Below are 21,495 nucleotides of genomic sequence, written 5' to 3' on the forward strand. Positions count from 1 at the left end.
GTGAACACTTTGATTCACTACATGGTGGAGCCAAGGCAAGAGCATTGGGTATCATCAAAATACATGCCCGGTCATTTATGAGGCACAATGGAGTATGGTTTGAGATATCTTGGAGGTGGTGAAATGGCAAGCAATGTAGTAGACAGAAAGAGCACCTCAGTTTGTTGTTTTAGCTCAGGATCAATGATGTTATCTTGGTTCAACAAGAAGTAGTGTTCATGGCACTTAGTTTAATTGAGAGCAGAGATCACTTCATATAAGACAAGATAAAAATAACAGTGAAGCTCCAACATATTCCCATGGATTAGTAGGTAGTTGATATTCTGACCAAGCCCTTGGCAAAAGGGAAGTTTGAGGCATTAACCGCTATGCTATGCAAAATGCTTTATAGTTATGGCCAAGCTCTCCTAAATTGAAATTACCCTTTAAGGAATGATAGTAGTAGGAGTCAAGTATCATCTTTAAGAAGAGAAACCTTCATTATCATATAAAATGTAGAATAATATTCTCATCTCCAAATTTCCTTGTGATTAGAACCAAAAGAATTATAACCACACTACTCTAGAATGCATTTGTTGACAGTTGAATCTTTACTGACTGCCATTATGTTTAGGCCATGGTGTCGGACATGTTGAGACACGACTAGGGTAGATGTTGGATAAAGGGCCTAGTGGGGCTTGTCCTGCTTCTTAGGTTGTGACCTTAATATATTCACACTTGAAGCATAGAATGAATCAATGTTGCACGAAGCGGAAGCGTTTTTTGGAAGCGGGGACGCCGAAGCGTCATTTTCCAAAAATCTAGGAAGCGAAGCGTGGAAGAGTCTACTATATATATATATATTTATTTTTTTGCATTTATACTCCAAACAAACTTCCCAAATACCAAATTAATTGTAGAAGACATGAAAACATGCATATTTTTGCATAAATCAAGATAGATATAACATCCATTGTACATTAATGATCTAGAATCTAGATTCTTCTCCTCTTGTCTAGCCTTTGCCTCTACCTCGATTGTCTAGGGATATTAGTCAACATTGCCCAATTTTGATCAAACTACCTAATTCAAGACTTAAAATATGGTAGAAAAAGCTTAACATGTTTGATCGATGATTTTGACTTGATTGAAAGGTAATTTTTTGCTAAGGGCGTGCCGCGTGACAAAGGAGTTCAACAATTAACACCACCAACACTAGGGTACATATAGGGCTTGGTGCTCTTGATTAAATGCTAATCGCATACCTTCATACTTGATATAATCTAATGAAATGCCACAATCCCATTGATCCTGAATTCCTGAAAACTGTTAAGTCTGCTGAATTTTGAATAGGATATGAAATTCTATTTTCTCCATATGAAGTCCAATGAGGCTAGAACCACTCTCAAACATCTTGAGTCATTTCATGGTAATGTTAAAAATTTAAGTAAAAGGATGAAAATGAAAAATAAAGGAGAATGTCACTTTTACTTTAAGAATTTAACATTACCATGAGGGAGCATCTGCTATATTTATATTTTTTTTTGCCTTCATTCGTCACACTAACCCAAGGTGGACCCACTCCCAACAAGCAAACTCACCTAAAATTAAAAAAAAAATTGGAAAAAAAACGATTTTCTAAACGCTTTTCCGGAAGCTTTTCTGGAAGCGTACGCTTCCTCCTCCGAAGCGCCGTACGAAGCGTGCTTCGGCGCTTCCGTACAACGCTTCCAAATTTCCAGGAAGCGGCTAAAAAAGCCGAAGTGCGGAAGCGACGCTTCCGGCCAAGCTTCCTAGGCGCTTCCGTATGGGACGCGCTTCGGGGCTTGGAACCGCGGGGGGGGGGGGGGGGGGCGCTTCGTGCAGCACTGGAATGAATGGATACAACACACAAAATAGATATTTGATATTGTAAATGAATGATGCTTGTACATAAATATTAAATACACAAGGGTGATAAATCATGCCTTCTGGTAGAAAGGATGACTTATCATGATTACAATATTCATTAAACGGACATTATATTTTTATGCTTGTCTATTAATATTCCAATATTACATAATGTGATAATATTCTCTAGGTATATTAGAAGTCCTTGTTCCTAAAATTGCTTTGACTTCAGAGGATGGGCATAGAATTGTGATAAATCATGCCTTATGGTAGAAAGGATGACTTATCATGATTACGATATTCATTAAACGGACATTATATCCTTATGCTTACTTGTCTATTAAGATTCCAATATTACATAATGTGATAATATTCTCTAGGTATATTACAAGTCCATGTTCCTAAAATTGCTTTGACTTCAGCGGATGGGCATAGAATGGTGTGGTTCACTCTCGCTGGCAATGCATCGTTATGTGAGGACTTCTACAATTAGGCCATAGTCATGTCCTTTACTTGGTGGGACAGTCCCTAAGATTGTAGTGGGCTTAGTTAGAATAGTATTATTATTGGAATCTACACTTTCTATTTTATTTCTCCTATGTCATTTTGTACATAAATCATAGCATCCTTGATCACTCTTGATCAGCCACCTAAAGATGTATACCTTATTGTATTCTTAGGAGACTTGGTCAAACTTGATCTCCCCTATAGTTTTGTACTTTCATATATACATGGTACAATTAAGAGTGTACCCTATGCCTACATTGCAACAATCTCCAATGTTCTCATATGTGCAAACTTTCTCTCCTGTCTTCTTTTGTGTGAGTATTCACATTATTGTTTTCTATTGGTATCAACTGTTACCAGAGCCTTAAGACTAAAGCTTCTCAAGATCTTTGCTATTCTGGTCTCCTTCGGGATTTTCTTCATACTCATGAGTTAAGTGAGGAACTTACTCCATTTCTGGATAAATGAAAGGTAGTCATTTTATGAGAGGCAAGGGCCACAAATCCTGGGGTTTTTGCTTTACCATGTCGTTCGCAGTATCCATATATCAAGATTTGGCAGAATACTGCAATTTCTTGCCAAGAGCTTTCAGCAACTTGCAGCTGTGTTGACACAACCAATTGATGTTTTGACGGCTTTGACATGCAGGTACCATATTTTTGCTTGGATTTCCCTTCCCATTTGTTTCTGTTTTTCCATTGTTCTGTTTCCATAAGTTTTCCAAAGCTGTGGGCCCTCATCTGGAATGTTCTTTTTCGCTGGTTTTTAGACCATTTTCCGATCAAACCTGCATATTGTGGTCATTCTGTTGATTGTACTTGCATAACAGGGTGATTCCAATGGTTAAAGCTGCGGAATGGATACACACTTTCAATTTTTCACTGGGATCCTTAATTCATGCTTGTAACCCATGGATCTATTCCCTTTTGCAATCTCAACATGTGCAAGCATTTCCTATGTCCTATTACTCCCCGTAAACCTCCAATGACTCTGGAGACTCCTGAGACTTTGTATTTCATGCATGATGCTAGCACATATATCTGATTTTGTTAATCTGTAGAAACTGAAATCTACTTGAAATACAAGTAATTATTATTTTATTTAAATTTTAATCATTTCCTTGATGGCACGTTAAACTTTTAGGTTGAAAGTATTGAAGTCTCTTTCTCTCCTGATTTGTTGGTCTCATCCCTTTTCTCTTAGTTTTTTATGATTTGAAATGTCTAATTTTATACTTGCCAATGGTAATATGTTTCTTGTTTGCAGGATTCAGACAATGAAATAATTGAACTACTTAAATGGTTGGCATCCTCTCAAGCTGCTGATGACTTGAATGCTGAAACGGGAGAAGGTGAAGAATTAGTTTTTTCTCAGATATGGCATTCTGACAGCATAGAGAGGGTATTGGAGAGAGCTCATTCTGATTATGTGGATGTATCGCAGAAGGAATGTGAGGATATCCTTAATTCAATGCAGGATGTTGAAAAATTACAATGTACACAGCAAGGAAAGCATGTTGATCATTCAAGTGGACAAGTTGTCTCTGAGTTTTCTGATACTGTTTCTTCACCTGAAGATATGATTCCCCAATTGGACGGTACCGGGGATGACCTGGCAGGAAATCCTGAATCTACATCCGTGGCAAAGGAAAAGAAAGGAAGGAAGGATATAAAGGCCTTTTCAAATGCTTCTGACAATATTTCAAAGGGAGTCTCCTCATCATCTTCTGGAGATGACATGGCTAGAACACGGGCATTATGGGGCTCATTGCCCTTAGCTACTAGTAGCAGAGTTCAAAAGGATTCAAGAGTTTTAGGGGAGCAAAATCGTTCCCTGAATTTGGAAAATCCAGCTAAAGTAAAGGAGCAGTCCTTAAGGGACCTAAGGAGAAAAAAACGTAGTAGGAGGCCTGAAATATCTGAATCAAAATGTTCTATATCTCCAAAGAAGATGGCTATGGATAGGCAGATCCAGGATGATGTTCTTGTTAATTGTGAGGAGAATTTGAATATTTCAGAGAAGGGATGTCAAAAATATGGAAGCATGAACCAAGATCTCAGTGACCATGCTCCTGAACAATCCCATTTATCAGTGGTTCGAGAAAATGGTGCCGTCATCCAGCCTTTTGAGTTGAAAAAATGCCCTGAAAAATATAGAAGTAAGGTGGCGAATGAAATTTTTTCTAGATATGGGGCCCTCCCTTTGGTGAAGCAAGGGACAATGGGCCATTCTGTAGAAACTCACGTCGAAAAGCATTGTCAAGATTTCATAAGGGGTATTAGCAATGAAGAAAAACCAGCACATATGGAAACAAGGAAAGTGGTTCAAGATGAAGTCTGGGATTGTAATGAACAGAAGCACAGAGAAGCTGACTCTGACATTATTCAAGAAGAGGTTGTGAAAGGGATTTGCAAGGACATGTGTAGTGAAAACCTTGAATTTGTTGATGTTACGACTGATAATCATCAAGAGTTGGCACCAGAAGAGTACAACAAAGGATCAGGTCCATTTACACTGATTCCGAAGGAATCAGTGACACACAGGGAAAATACTGGAGATTCGGTAGCATCTGAGGAAACAGAAGGAAAGGAAGAGCCTATATATCCAGGACTACAGACTGGCTTGATATATGCCAGTGGTAGTGGGGCCTCCACGACTTGCAGTAAATTTCCTTCAAGGACACAGTTTACAGATGTTCCAAATGAAAATCATTGCAGTTTTGAATTGAATTCTCATAGCATTAATTGCGAAAGTGATTATGATTTCAAGAAGAAAATGAGCCCTGATGCAAATCAGAGAAAATATTCAGAAGATGGATTGATTACTTTGGCTTTTAATAGTCGACCACCCACTAAGCAGCAGATACATCCTGGGGATCATTCTCTTACACCTGTCGAACATGGTGAACCCGACTATGGGAATGTGGAAGATACTGCAGGTGTGCCTATAGTGATAACGAGATTGGTCTTTGAAGTTGTTATTATCATTGGTCTAATAAGCTATTGCTGGTTTAATAACTGTGTTAAGAGAACTGCTATTTCTATAACCTTATGTCAGCTTTGCTTTCTGAAAAAAATGGACTAACGTATTTCCTTTCATGGTTCTACTTCTACTTACTTTGGGCATGCTCTTTGTATGTTTGAATGCATCTCATATGGCTGATTCTATATATATTGATATGCAAGATATTAGAATCATAACTTTTTTGTTCTTAGATCTGTTTGTTTCAATTTTTCAAAAAAAAACTATAGTCATTAACATGTATAGGGGCGTTCCAATAGGCTTTATCCTCTCTCATTTTCATTAAGATAAGATATTTTATTAATGTTCAATTAGTGAACATGAATGTAGGTCAATGGAATTGAAGAATACAACTAGTATGGATACCATGTGGGAGTGCAAGCACATCTCCTAGAGAATGAGTGCAAGCACAGCTCATTGAATACTTTCAATCCATATGTCCTTTCCATATGGGAGCTGTTGTCGCTCGGATTGTATAGGCACCGTGACAACGCTCAGGATGGGGGTTGTCACTTTGATCCCCACCCACTCTGTTCTAGTTGTCTCCCAACATCAGGCTATGGGGGTTAGTCCCTATGGAATGAGGTGAAGGAAAACAAGTTGGAAACCAACTTGTTTGGGAGACACGTATGAGTGGCCTAGCCACTTGGTTGAATTTAAGCAAGATTATTAGTTAGATTAGATTTCAAAGTATGAGACCAATGCCTTAATGGAGTCACAAATTCTTGCTTATAGTAAATTGGAACCAAATGACCAGATGGACACTATGATTGACTAACTTATATGATATGCAAGTCCTAAGACCTATGTGAGATGCAATGATCTTGGTTAGTTTTAATTATATGCTTAGTCTAAGTGTAACCTTTCCTTAACTCTTTTGAAGTTGGGCTCCAAGTTAGGTTGTGGGAAGGAGGCGAATAGGAAGTAGGCTAGGGCTTGATTAACGATACCTTTTGTTGTGCTCCTATCACTTGATGCCTCCGACGCTGCAGAGACTGTGGCTTTGACGAGTGCAAGGTCACCGTGTTAACCACTGAAGAGTTGCCAGGCCCCTCAAGCTAGATGAGATAGGTTGCCTTATATTTCTATCAACCTAGCTTATGCTAGGAGGTAAGATTTAATGTAAGCTAGATCTAGAATGCTTATGCAAGAGATTGTGAGTGAGATTATCTTGAATTAAGATTGTTTAAGTTACTTAAGTACTTATTGTAAATTGTCTTAAAGCAAGAGTACTTAACAATATTTAAGATACAATCTTAAGCAAGATAAATGCTGAAAGATACAAGTATAAACTTCAACAATATTCCACAAGATGCCAAATAACCAATGAACTTAAGATGCCAAATGCTTAAGATAAACAATCAAGATATCGCGCTTCTTAAGATTATAACAATTATGAATTATCCAATGATTTCCGCTAACTAGATTTCACAAGGTCAAAGACTTGGAACTTAATTGAAGGAGTGCCCTTAGCGCAAAATCTAGATTTTTTTTGTAAAACTTAGAGCAAGCCACACAAGTGTTAGATCCTAATAACCAAATCAGGGGTATCACTTCAGAAAATTCATTGTTCATATGACAGCAGTGAGGAAATGCTATTATAACAATTATGAATTATCCAATGATTTCCGCCAACTAGATTCCACATGGTCAAAGACTTGGAACTTAATTGAAGGAGTGCCCTTAGCGCAAAATCTAGAATTTTTTTGTAAAACTTAGAGCGAGCCACACAAGTGTTAGATCCTATAATCAAATCAGGGGCATCACTTCAGAAAATTCATTGTTCATTAATGTTATGACAGCAGTGAGGAAATGCTAAATGAACAATGCTTATGCCTGCCCAATATCACAAAAAATATGCCCAATTATCAAACAAACTTAGTTAACTGAAAAATCAGTTGTATTAGGGCCTTTAAGGTATGCTTTCAGCAAATTTCTTAGATCTGAAATATTTATTACAGCAGCAAGTAGATGATAGATCAACAAGCTAATGATACCAAAATCAATGCCCAAGATGCCTAAAAATAGTAAAAATTCACCAAACTTGGAAAAATCAATTTTTAGGGCTATTAAAGGGTATGATTCAGAAAAATTTCAACACTGATATGCTTATTACAACAGTGAAACAGTGACAGATCAACAAGCTAGTCAAGCTTAAGACAATGCCCAATATGTCTAAAAATAACAAAAATTCACCGGAACTGAAATTTTTTAGATTTTTTGACCTTAATTAAGTGTGCGCTTCAGAAATTTCAGATCTGAAATTTTCAGTATGCAGTAAATTCCAGGAAGCATAAAAGTTAGATTTAGGCCAAATCCAAGATGCCCAAGTGGCCAAAACTCATGAAAATTTAGATTTTACGATTTTAAGTGATTTTGACCATTAAACATGTGAGTTTAGGGTTTAATTCTTACTGATTTAATTGCTGTAATAAAACAGAAGTGAAACTAGGGTTTAAAGGTCAAACCTTAGGCCCAAGGCCTTGAAGATTCCTTGGTCAAAACCTAAGTTGCTGGAAACGCCTAGGAAAAGCCTTGAAACGCTGTTCGCTGAATCAGAAATAGATTCTGGTACGAAATGGTATGAATACGACACAAACATATTTTTGGCATTTTTATAATTTTGGAAATGACGTTTTCGTTTTCTCTGGCGTTTTGGATTTTTTTGAACGTTTTTGATCTGTTTCCAGAAATCTAGATACGGATCCGATAAAATCGTGATCCGTATCCAGATTTCTGGAAACAGATCACGCAAATCTTAGTCGGGAACGCCTATTTTTATGCACCTTTAAACACAAATCGTGATAGGTTATAACAAAAGTTGTTTTATGTTTTAACTTTTATTCATTCGCATTCATCACTATCACGCCGTCGCATTGCGTTGGAGCAGGAGGAGTTGGTTCACAATGCCGTCGCATTGTGTTGGAGCAGGGAGAGTCTTGACTCTGGAGCAGGGGGAGTCTTGCAGCATGGAGGCTGGAGCTTGAGGAGTCTTGACTCGTTGTTGGTCCGGTAGGAGAAAAACCGTTATCTCTGTTTTAGCAAAAATCATCAAACCATTATCTCTGTTTTAGCAAAAATGGCTGCTATCTTAGTACTGCTTCTAGTTTATGAAAGTCCAATACATTGGACACAATAATGCAAAAATAGAGATGAGAATATTCCTTTTTAACCTCATGTGGCCATTCCTTTTTAATTTTTACTTCCCTACCATGAGCTATTGGTTCTTTAGTCTTCTTGTGTTGTAAATCAGAGTTTAAATCTTTCTTTATGGTGCCAACATCTTCATCCTTAGTACCTAAGGAATCTTGGAGCTTCGAATAATTCTGTGGGATCTCCACATGTTATTCCAAGGAATATTTCAACAAAGTGATGCTCCAAAATTCCAAATTTGTGGGATGAAAGTTAGAAACTCCACCTTTTGCATCTATAACTAGACAAAAAAGTTCTGCATTACAAATCTGCAATACATCACTTCAGAAATATCCTAAACATATGACACTAAGTCCCCAAGTCATCTACCTTCCACTATATTTATTGGGACTTAGTGTGCTTAGGGCATACAACGAGAGAAAGCACTGTAAGGTGACAATGGTGACCTTTCTAAGTTTCTTGTGGGGTTCTACTTGATGGGAATTTAAATCATAGGTAAATTACAAGTGGTAACAGGCTGAATCAAATCAATATTTTCATGTCCAGTACATTCTAAGAGCATCTTACCAAACTTATCATTGGAGCATCTTACCAAACTTATCAAGAATAATCTTACCAGACTTTTTATTGCAGCATCTTACCAAACTTTTAACTTTTAATAATGATTGTTCTTTTTCAAGGCTTGTAAGTTTGTAACTTGGTTTGAAATACATATTTGTCAATTTTATTTTATAGTTTCATTTACATCATGATCATCATTCATGGCAACTTAAATTTCAACCATTCGTGAGGTAGAGGAAGTGGAACATGAAATTGAATCCGCCCCAAAAGTTGATCCAAAGTCACCATTTTGGAAAATTGTAACTACTGTTGGGAAGATCCAAGGAGGGGGATCATTGACATGGGTTTGCAGTGAGTGTAAAAAGGAGTATAAGGGATCATACACACGGGTTAAAGTACATTTACTTGGGTTAAAAAGCAATGGGGTTCGAATATGCAGTGGCCCACCTAAAGAGATTGGGACAGATGGAAATGGTTTAAGTAAGACAAAACTTGCAAAATATTAGAAAGAGCAAGACAAGGCAAATGCTAAAGCAAATGAGGTAAATCCTGCCTCTCAATTAAAACACCCAACAAGGTTGGGAGCATCTTCATCAAAGCCTCCACTTCATTCTCATGGAATTGTTGGTTCAAAGCGGTTTATTTTGGGACCACTTGAAAGGAGTTTTAACAATGATGCTCGAGAGACGACAATTGCAGCTATAGGTCAATGCATTTATGCAAATGGCCTTTCCTTTAACCTTGTGTGATCTCCTTACTTGGCAAAGATGATAAAAGTAGTGAATGAAGCCCCAAAAGGGTTCAAGAGCCCTGGATATGAGAAGGTCCGCATCACAATGTTGAGTGTTGAAAAGTTAGATTTGGAGGCTATATTAAGCTCCATTCGTAATTCATGGCACATTTAAAGGGTTTCCATCATTTCTGATGGATGGAAAGATCAAAGGAATAGGCCTTTGATCAATGTGATCGCTCAAAGCCCAAAGGGGGCAATGTTTTTAAAGGCAATGGATTGTCAGGGGCAGATGAAAGATTCTCAATTCTTTGCTTACATCATGATTGAAACAATTGAATTGGTAGGGCCAGAAAATGTTGTCCTGGTAATAACTGACAATGCAACATTGTGTAGCCCAACATGCCTAATTATTGAAGGCAAATATGAACACATCTTTTGGACCCCTTGTGCTATACATCCATTGAACCTCATGTTGAGCAAGATGGAGATGAAAATTGAGTGGATTAGAGTTATTTTTGAAGAGGCAAAAGAAATTCAAGCATTCATCACAAACCACTACATGTCCTAAGGCATCTACAGGGAATTTGCGAAGTTGGAGCTCCTTAAGGTACCTAAACTTTAAAGTTTATCTCATAAATTCTAATTTCCATGACTCTAAATTCAAATGTGTAAATTGGATTCTCAAATGTCATGATTCGTGAATCATAATAGTTATTCAATCAATTATGATTTTTAATTTATTGAAACATTGGCAATTTGGCACTTGCAGGTTGCTGAGACTCGTTTTTCTTCTCACATCATAGTATTAACAAGGCTTATGCAGTTGAAAGATGCATTACAATCAATGTTATGCAGTTCTCTTTGGAATCAATGGAGGCAATTGTGTTCAGATAGAGCACAAGTAGTGAAAAAGTTGGTTGTTGATGATGAATGGTGGGATAAGGTGAAGTACCTCTTGGCATTTACTAAGCCAATTGTGGATTTGCTCCATATGTTTGACACAAATATGCCTAATTTGGGAGAGGTGTATGAGGGCATTGATTTCATGATAGAGAAGATAAGGTTGATTATAAATGCTAGGGAGAATGAGCCATATGAATTCTTTTACAGAGAAGTAAAATATATATTGACCAAAAGGTGTAATAAGATGACCACTCCATTGCACCTTTTGGCTTATGTAGTGAATCCAAAATATTATGCTGCAAAGTTGCTAAGTGATCCAGAAAGAACCGCGCTAAGTAAAGACCTAGAAGTCTCACAAGGATTTAAAAATCAACATAGGGCATCAGAAGCAAATTATACAAGAACTAATGCGGTTGGTAAAAAATATGGAGACCAATCAAACTAATTACACCAATGATGTAGAACTTTATGCACCCACCTGGAAAAACGTAATAAGGAGATGGAGATCATGAAAATTAAACACTCTGATTACATAACCGACATGAAAAATCAACATGCTAAGGAAATTGAGGCCATGAAAACTAATGATGACACAAAAATTAGTTTTATGCAAAGCAAGTTATCAGTCTTAGAGGAAAATATGACGACCATGCAAGCAAATCATAAGAAAGAGATAAATTCTATTCAGCATTGCTTGATGACCATAAAGGAAAAGGACGATAAGTTAATAAAAGATATGGAAGCTAATCAGATATGTCTTTGGAATAAGTTATTGACCATGGAAGAAGACCATGCCAGGGAAATTAGTGCTATAAAGGTTGAACACTCTAGTCGGATAGATGCCACTAAAATACAGGTTCAAAAATTTCAATAATGGTCAGAGGATGAAAGAAACTAGGGAATGTCAATAGATCAGAAGCCTCATTATCTGCTACACCAAGCTCCATCTTATTATGATGTCCTTTGTTCCATTGAAAAGTGGATAAATGAAGGTGACCTGGATAAAAGGGAAATTAATAATTAGGTTGATGCTCACACAGTTAATCCACCAGTCATAGAAGATCAAGTTATAACTCATGGCACCTGTGAGATTGATCCATCATCCTTTACAGGGCAGATGCAAAATGAAGAAAGACATGTCATGCATATCTTACATACTTCATCTGAGAGCTTTGAAGCAGAAAGTTCCATGTCATCAGTGATACAGCCTGCCATAAAGAAAAAACACAAAAAAAAAGAGAATGAGAAGAAGATTTGATGCATCAGACGGCTGCGAGCAGCTTGATTTTCGGATAGGAGAAAGTCCTACCGTATGCAGAATTGGACATGGCACATCCGACAAGCAGCCGACAGATTTTCCTGAAAGCAGGCAAATGCTCAATATACACTATATTGAACACATTTGATGCCATGGAGCATCCTCTGTATTTCTAACCCTACTCCTTGTTTTTTTTTCAGCATTTTCATTTCTGTTTTAGGATTAGATTTACTTTTCATGTTACTAGATAGTTAATAAATGAAGAGCTTATATCTTTCCTATGCCTAATGTTATTGATGATTTTTGGATGGACGCTACTTATATTTTGTTGTGCGTTGCATGGATGCAGATTCTGAATTCTCACATTCCTACAGTGCAGCAACGTGTCCCCAAGTAGAGCCAGATGTTGACCACTACGTGTCAACTACCCATAGCAGTACACTCCCTTTTTTCACAAAAGGGTAGCGCTTGATCGTCGTATCCGTGCCATTCGACTATTGTCATCAACCTGATCATATTGTTTTGTAAAGCCACCCTGCATGTGTAAATTGTAAATAATCTTAGCAGATCTGAGTCATGTATGTAAATTGCCTAGGAAAACCTAATTTTCTAGTGATAATTTATGTTCCGGGAGGTTTTTTGTCTCACCGATCCATGATCGGCAGAGTTTTCCTTCAGCCTAACCCCAAAGCCGGAATGAATTTTGTCGTTAGAATCTTAGGGAAATCGTAGTGTGCTTCGAGTCTATGTAAAAGTAATTTGGAAATAATTTAACTATTTGGTTAGGTTATTACAAATTGCTTGATCTGCTAGATTATATTTGTGTCGCTGAACTGGGTAGTCTATAAGGGTCTATGTCAAAGGGGTTTCCCCCTTGAGATGTAAAATTGTAAAAGTTATGATGTAAAGTGTCTTGGGTTAAAAAATGTTTTAATCCCCTCATAAGTCCCAAGGTCTTAGGTGATTTTTCCAAAGGCCAAGTTCGAGGATCTAAGAATAAAAAAATAATAAAAAATTAAAAAATATAAATAATAAAAATTAAAAAAATTATAAAATTAAAAAATAACTAAAAAATAAAAAATAAAATAAAATAAAATTTAAAAAATAAATTAAAAAAGATAAATAAAAGATTGAAAAATAAAATAAAATCAAGTCAAAATTTTGAGAAAATAAATGCAAAATTTTAATTTTTAATATATTAAAATGCATTTAAAATTTCGACGGATGAGATTGAAAAGGATTTTGATCCTCATCAACGGTCAAGATCATTTTGACATGGATCACTCGAACTAGCCGTTGGGAAATTTTCCTTTAAATAGGGTGTCAGGGTCATTTGAGATCATTTGATCTGAGAGTCGTGTGCTAAAGAAAGCTCTCTTGTAATCATTTTTTGTGCAATAAAGAAAGACTTTGGGGTTGAAATCTTGCTGGTGTTACTCTTTTGGAAGTGCTGTAAGATGTTTTATTTTTCTACATAATTTTATTTTCAGCCATTGATGATAGCTTGATGAAGATTGATTTAGGCACAAGTATCTTGTCTAATCTCTAGGGTTTGAATGATAGTTTAAATTCTGAATATAATGGCAGGTATCTCCATTTGATCTGAATTTCACTGTTGTTTTTTCCCTCTATGTTAATGGTTGATTTAAGCTGTGCAGGATATCTTTAATTTTAAGTTTACCGGGCGTTAGGGGAAGTTCTCGGCTGAACTAGCCAACTCTCGGATTGCGTTTTCTGAAAGAGCCCAGCCAGTTTTGATCTCAGGCTTATCATTTGAAATTTTTTTATGAATGCATGAAAGGTTTTCTGAAGCATCTCACATTAAATTTAAAATTCTGAAAATATTTCTGTGGATTATTGATAAATCTGGCTGCTTAGAGTCGTTAATCTGTAAATACTGTAATTATTTAGCTGGTTTTTTTTGTTAGGGTTTTAGGTTTCTTCCTTGCACATTTTATTTCTGGGTGTTCAGTTTTTGCAGGTTGCAGGTTGGAAGAAAACATTTTATCTGAAGCCAGATCTAGGCCCTGGAGGAGAAATTCCGAAATTTTTTAGGGGGCTGCGGCCTTGCCTTGCGTCCTCTGCTCCAGCGTTCTGCCAGATCCATGCTATCTCTCAGCTCTCCTCTCTGCGTGATCTCAACTTTCCTCACATCGCACTCTATTTGCAGCCATTCCTGCGTGCCATCCTGGGTCACCTCTGCACGTCGTATCTCCGTAGCCACTGCTGTCAAACCCGCACCCTTCTCTATCCTGCGTGCTAAATTTACGTCCCTCTGCCTGTGCATTCCAATTTTGACCGCTACCCTCAATGCTGCCATAGCTCCAGCTCCCCTTCGCTGCACCAAAACCTGCAAACAAATCCTGTCCATCCTCGCAGCTGTATCCAAACCCCATTACGCTGTCCAGGCCTGCAATCCGCATTCCCTCGCTGCCCACGTTGCTGCGGCTTCTCCACGCTGCCTCGCCAGCCCTCACGCAGCTCTTCTCCGGCCATTTCATTCTCATCTCTGCCTGACGTCAAGCATTCCTCACGAATTTCTTTATCCACATACCTGTATTGGCAGCAAGCAAAAACAAATTCGATTTTTTTTTTTAATTTGTTTGTGTCGGATTAGGTGATACGTATGGTAAGTTCAGATTCTGGCAAGTTTAGATTTAAGTTTGATATATTTTATTTTGGTTATAGTTTGATTTTTTGCTTAGATTTTTAAGTTTTGTATAGTTAGGGTTTAGATATTAATTTTCATTTTGTTTATTTAGGTTATGGTAGCGTATATTTTTATTAGCTTTGTTTTAGTTTTAGAATTAAAGTTTTGCTTTTAGATTTATTTCCTTTCAGTTTCGTTTTATTTAAATTTTAAATTTAGAACTATAAAAAATAAAAATAAAAATAAAAAATCATAAAAGATTTTAGTTTTAATGTTTTGGTTCATTTTTATTTTTTTTATTTTAGACTTATTTAAGTTTAAATTTTGATAAAAAATATAAAAAAATAAAAAATTCCCAAAAACATAAAAAAGTAATCCTTAGCCTTTTTATTTTTATTTTTTAAGTTTAGATTTTTATTTAGATTTAAGTTTTATTCATTTAGACTTTAGTTTTGTTTTAATTTTAGAATTTTATAAAAATATAAAAATATATAAAAATATATAAAAATTAAAAAAATATATAAAAATTAAAAAAATATATAAAAATTCAAAAAATTTGAAAATTCATTTTTTAGCGTCTTTCGTGGTATCTATGTTCCACTTTTCTATGGTTAAATGCATTTAAATGTTTATTTAAAGTTAGCTATATGAAAGTGGTAATTGGTTAGCATTTAAATTGTATGGTTGTTTAAAGCATTCAATCTTTAGAAATTTAATTGCTGGATCATTGTTAAAGCATTGTGAGTTTATTGAATAGCTTGTATTGCTTGAGATATTTGATGATAAATGATTGTTTTACAAGGTTCATATTTTTGCAACATTTAATAAATAATCATTTAATCATTAATTCCATAAGGCACTGGTACATTAATTTCTAAAATCAATCAGGTGCTAAGTTGCCTTGTTGTGTCTCCCAATCCAACTGGTCCACAGTTGGTCTTCTTTTACTCCATAGAGTCTACCCCCCTTAGCCTTGAGAGACGGCTTAAATGGAGAGGTCGGGGATCACGGTGACAGCCCCCGGTTTGAGCGTTGTCGCTGCGCAGACAATTTGTGTGACAATGGGTCCCATTAAAAATAATTAATTATTTTAATAAAATTGTCTCTAGGTGGAATTTCCCAAAACACTTTCTGGGTTCTTTGGAATACATGTGCCCAAGCCTCCTTGCAAAATTTGAGACTTAGAGCACATCTGATGCTACCTGAAATCAACAGAATGTGGGCGTGGTAGGCCATGGGCTGATGATTTAATGCAACTCATAGCACTTACAAGAAATCTAGTGGTTCTATCTTCTATAATCATGAAGCTTGAGTCAATGAGGGCAACATTTGACTTCATTTCTTTGACCACACAAGATCTCAAACCTAGCACTACTAGTGATAGTTAATTTGATCTTATTATTCTCGTCAGATTTATCAATCAAATACCAATGCAAATGTGCAATGCTAACTAGTTTTGGGTACTGTTTTGAAGATTATGGTTGAATGTTTTTCTTGTCTGTAGCACAGTAGAGAGGTTTCTTATTCTCTTTTTCAATTCTTATCTTTCCATAGGATGGTCTAGCTATGAGTTAATGGAATCACACTTCATGCTCTACCAAATTTCTCTAATTATAAATGGTGGCTCCTCCGCTGTATTACTTTTTATGATGCTGAATGATGTGACTATAAAGGGAATGTTCCATGCAGTTAAATCTAAAGAAGCCAAATATCTTCGCCCATTTTTCATGGAAAGAAAAGATCGAGTGAGGAGTTTGGATGAGAAGTCTTATATTGGCAAAGAATTTTGGGGTCCATGTCATGGTTCAGACACTGTAGTTGGTATCCCTACCCATTACCAAAATGATGGTTCAGTCTTATATCTTTTGACTCCTTCGGAGCCACCACCATCCACATGTGCCATAATAAAGTGGTTGTCACAAGTAGACAATGATAAGCCAGTTGCTTTGCCAAATACTGGAGTAGCTGAGAGTCATATTAATGGTAAGCAAAACAAAGGGCATTTGAATGCCTTAGAAAATTTTAAAGCTTCTTCTTTAGACTATGAGGATACTACTATATTTATGAGTGGATCAGACAACCCTCAATTTGCAGAAACATATCTTCAAGTAAAGCAGGACTAAATGGATCCAAAAACCTTATTTTAACAGATAAAGATTGTACAGTTAGCTCTTCATTCAACAACCATAAGTGTGAAGGGATGCCTTCTGGATCTTCCAAGCACCTCCAAATACATGACATTTCAAAGAAACTTCAATTTGGAGATGGGAACAGTCCTGTCAACAATCCAATAAAAAGGTTGACAAATGCAAAGTTACATAAAGAAATTGGCCATCAAGAGTCACCGAGAATTTGGCAAGATATTTCTCAGATTTCAGCTCCTTCACCAGCAGGGGCCAAGCAGACACCACTAAGTCAGACTGGCTTTCATGATCCTGCTAGCGTTGGGGCTGGCCAACAAATGACTCTTATGAGCATTGAGGTATGTTATTTTCAGTTTTATCATTGTCTCGAGATTCTTTTGTCTTCTTATTTCAGTTTCATTTTCATTCAAATATTAGGTAGACATGTTTGGTCAAGAAAAAGTGTCAGTAAAAGCAAAATGAAACAGAACTGGAATGTTGTAACCTTAAATTAGCTGTCATTTATAAATTTATAAGCACTGGTTGTTTTTAGAACTGTAGAATTATTGTGTTCCTAACTAGTGCTGGCAGAAGTGCAGTAAAGATGTATTAATATAAATTATAAACATGGTCATTTCAAAGAGAAGTATCACTTTTTGAGAGAAGCAGTCCACAAGACTTCAGTTTCTAGAGGAAAGGCAAAGAAAGCAGGAATATTAACTCGTCCAAAATGACCCCTCTATATCAAAGTGAGTGCATTAACTTTGATGCTTTAGGATGCAACAGATCATTGCATATGAAACACTCACTAAATGCTGCTATTAGCACTTATCTGGGTTGCCTCGCCCGCCTTAAATGAACTCTACCAACAGTAAATCTTGATGGGTCTTATAAATCATGTCATTGACAGAAGATGATGAGAAAGTTGTCTTCTGTGAGAGAGAAATGCCAGCGATGACAATGAATAACTGTATATCAATGCTTGAATATATTTAGAGCTAACCAAGGTTTAACTGTGGCTACTATGGTCAACCCAGGTTTTGACTCCAGTTATTGAGTGTAATTACTAATTATAGTTGATGTGTGGTTCTAACTGCCTGAGTGCTGTTATTAGTTCAGCAGTGGCTTCTCACAGAAGCAATCATCAGCAACCATGATAGAGTTCAGCAGACAATTTGTGGCTTCTCACAGAAGCAAGCATCAACAGCCATAGTAGGATCAGTAGACCATAATCAAACCCAACAAATAACAATAGACTTCAGCAGCAACAAACATCAGCAGATAGATTAACAGACCAATCAGAGAATCAACATTAGTGTCTTGCAGCTTCTTCAAATCATTCATTAGGGAGATGTGATGGATTCACAATCCGTTGTGCCAAAGATATCACTAGGCTCATGCCTCAAAAGCAATTCCCTCTTACACAGAAGTCCTCTATATAGCAGAAGAATCATGGGCTCATCTATGACATATCTAGGTCAGCATCGGTCTTCAAAACTTCTAGCCACTTTCATGGAAACTTGCTTCAATTAGGCTGATCTTGTCTGCTCTATCTTAGTACAGAGCCTATCACGAGTCTTCTTGTCACATTGTTCTTAGACTTCCATCATTTCCAACGATTGCCACACCTTGGCAGTCTCCATTATGTGCTTGCAATTCTCACTAGGAGGCTATGGAAGAACAAGAACAACCAAGCAAGCCAAGAGACTCATAATGAAATAAAACAATCAAGATAATACTTATATTTTGAGAGTGTATCAGCTCCCTCTTGACCTTAGCCTTCTGAGCTCTAGCCAATCTTGTCCACATCATTAAGGAGTTGAGTTTGCTCATACAATCATCAAGGAGCCACATCAAGGAGTCCACAACATCAAAAAGTTCATCATCAATGAGTTCACATCATCTACATCATCAATGAGTTCAGATCATCAACAAGCTCACATCATTATCATCCTCAATGAGTCCACATCATCAACAAGGTGTCCACATCATTAATGTGCCCACATCATTATTGTCATCAAGGAGTCTACATCATCAATATCATCATGGAGTCCACGTCATCGAGAAATTCACATCATCATCAAAGAGTTCACGTCATGAAGGAGTCCACATCATCAACAAAGAGTTCACAGAGTCCATGTCATCAAGGAAACCACATCATCAAGAACATCAAGGAGTCTGCATTATCATCACCATTACATCCACATCATCATTATCAACATCATCAACGAGTCCATATCATCATCATCATCATCATCAACATCATCAACAACATCAACAACATCAACGTCATCAACAAGTCCACATCATCATCATCATCATCATCAACATCATCAACATTATCAATGAATCCACTCATCATCATCATCATCATCATCAACGTCATCGAGTCCACATCATCATCATCAACAACATCATCAACATCATCAATGAGTCCACATCATCATCATCATCATCATCATCATCATCAACATCAACATCATCAATGAGTCCACGTCATCATCATCATCATCAACATCATCAGTGAATCCACGTCATTATCATCAATGTCATTAACGAGTCCACATCATTAAGGAGATAGGGTTTCCTTAATTTGGACCATAAACCTTAGATTTTATTCTTCAAACCCTAACTAGGGATTACAAGCCATAAATAATCCAATGTCAGTAATGATTAAATCAATAAAAGAAATACAATTTGCTTACCTTTTTGAGAGTGTTTCAACTCGCTTTTTATCTTTAGTCTTCTTGAATCCAACCTGCAAATCAACCTCAACATTAAGATGTCAAATCTAAGGGATCCTTTATTTAGGAGGAAGCAACCAATCCACAAGCCTTGGATTCTCATTTCCAACCCCTTTTGTTTTTCTTGAAAGGGTTTTGAGTTCATCATTAACTAGTCCACATCATTAAGGAGATAGTGTTTCCTTAATTTGGACCATAAACCTTAGATTTTATTCTTCAAACCCTAACTAGGGATTACAAGCCATAAATAATCCAATGTCAGTAATGATTAAATCAATAAAAGAAATACAAGTTACTTACCTTTTTGAGAGTGTATCAACTCGCTTTTTATCTTTACTCTTCTTGAATCCAACCTGCAAATCAACCTCAACATTAAGATGTCAAATCTAAGGATCCTTTATTTAGGAGGAAGCAACCAATCCACAAGCCTTGGATTCTCATTTCCAACCCCTTTTGTTTTTCTTGAAAGGATTTTGAGTTCAAACCCTAATGACTAGGATCGATATATATGATTCTCAATGCCAATCATCAGACTGAGGGTTTTGACCAAAAATTCTAGTTGTATATATGTCATTCATAAAAACTAACATTCTATCCTTAGATGGCTAGAACTTTGTTAGTACATTTACCACGTCCAATCATCTACACTTTCTATCCTCATACATTATGTAACAACTGCTATATAAGACATCGTTATGTAACGAACAAAGTTCATTCTTCAAGTTAAATACTCCAGAAGACTTGGAATATGTAGATCCTCGTTGAAGACACAAGAATATATATAAAATGTATGAATAGAATGATGATACAATTGAGAGTGAGGGTCTTGTATATATAGCTAGGTAAGCATCCTTTCACGAGCAGTCATGTCTCATTAGACATGCCTCTTTGTTTAACTAATTATTAATTAACTAATCATTATTACAATTATTTATATATATTTTATTCGTAACATTGCCTTCCTCCTTAAAAAAGCTTTGTCCTCAAAGCTTATTGATTAAAAGGCTTGATCTCCTTTTTTGCTTTGGGTGTCTTCTTGTCTCGGAACTGTCATCTTTGTTGATACAAGACGATATGATCTGTGGAGCAATAAATAAAACTGTCGAACTGAGAAGGGATTTGACCATCCTAAATTAATCTGCTGTGGAATCTTTTGATTACTAGAAATTTGTGATGAATTGTTATCACTATACTGGGTTGAGCTTACTTCAATATTCTTCGGAACATCAATTTGTTGTTTATGTTTTGAATGGTACAAATACGTAACTTGATTGAGTTGTCTACTCTCATGATTCAGATGTCGATAGGGAACTTTTTTGGTTCGACTTTCGCTTATCCTGCGTCTGGAATTTTCTTGATTTACTTCAGAAACTGATGTTGTTCATTTAATTACAGAACCTTCACTTGGAATTTTCATCATTTGAACTACAACATATGAATATTTTTTCCCTTCAACTGGGTTGGCAGCTTCTTGAGTTATGATATTTACTGGATCAATTTTCATTCCTCTTTCTTCAACTTGGTCAACTACGTCTGAAGACTTCGATACTTTTTCAGTGTTGAATTCTTCTAGTTTGCTTTTCAATATTTTCTTGTCATTTTAAAGTTTCTTAATTTGCGTTAATAATTTATCGTTGTGATCCTTGAGGCGAGTAACTTCTTCATTTTTGTCAGTGGTGATTTTGTCAATTTCCCTTTGCATATTTTGTATTACTTTTTTACTTTCTTGAGAAATTACTTTTGCGATATCTTGCATATCTTCTGGTGTTATGGAATCTTGCTTCACTGTAACATCTTGTAATGTTATATTTTTCTTTTTGTATGAAAATGTCAAAAACTTCTTCTTCATATTTAGGATAACAGTTCCTAGTGACTCAATCCAGGGTGAACCCATAATTATATCACTATTGTCACAAAATAAAGTTTTAACGGTGGATTGCGATACAAAAGTATAGTCTCCAATACTTAGTTGT

General features: G+C 36.3%; 1 protein-coding gene across 1 annotated transcript in view; it reads left to right on the top strand.

The window, feature by feature from the left end:
• LOC149200555 (DNA polymerase zeta catalytic subunit-like) overlaps positions 1-21,495 on the top strand; it is a 97,643-nt gene that overhangs the window by 52,992 nt on the left and 23,156 nt on the right. The window contains exons 5-7 of the mRNA XM_089400977.1: positions 3,643-5,314; positions 16,345-16,638; positions 16,806-17,137. Of these exons, the coding sequence (XP_089257103.1) occupies positions 3,643-5,314; positions 16,345-16,638; positions 16,806-17,137 (2,298 nt within the window). The remainder of the gene's footprint in view (positions 1-3,642; positions 5,315-16,344; positions 16,639-16,805; positions 17,138-21,495) is intronic.

The sequence above is a fragment of the Pinus tabuliformis genome, chromosome 2_1, assembly GCF_031772625.1.
Source record: "Pinus tabuliformis cultivar Carrire ecotype Pingquan chromosome 2_1, CPIR1, whole genome shotgun sequence".
NCBI lineage: Eukaryota > Viridiplantae > Streptophyta > Pinopsida > Pinales > Pinaceae > Pinus > Pinus tabuliformis.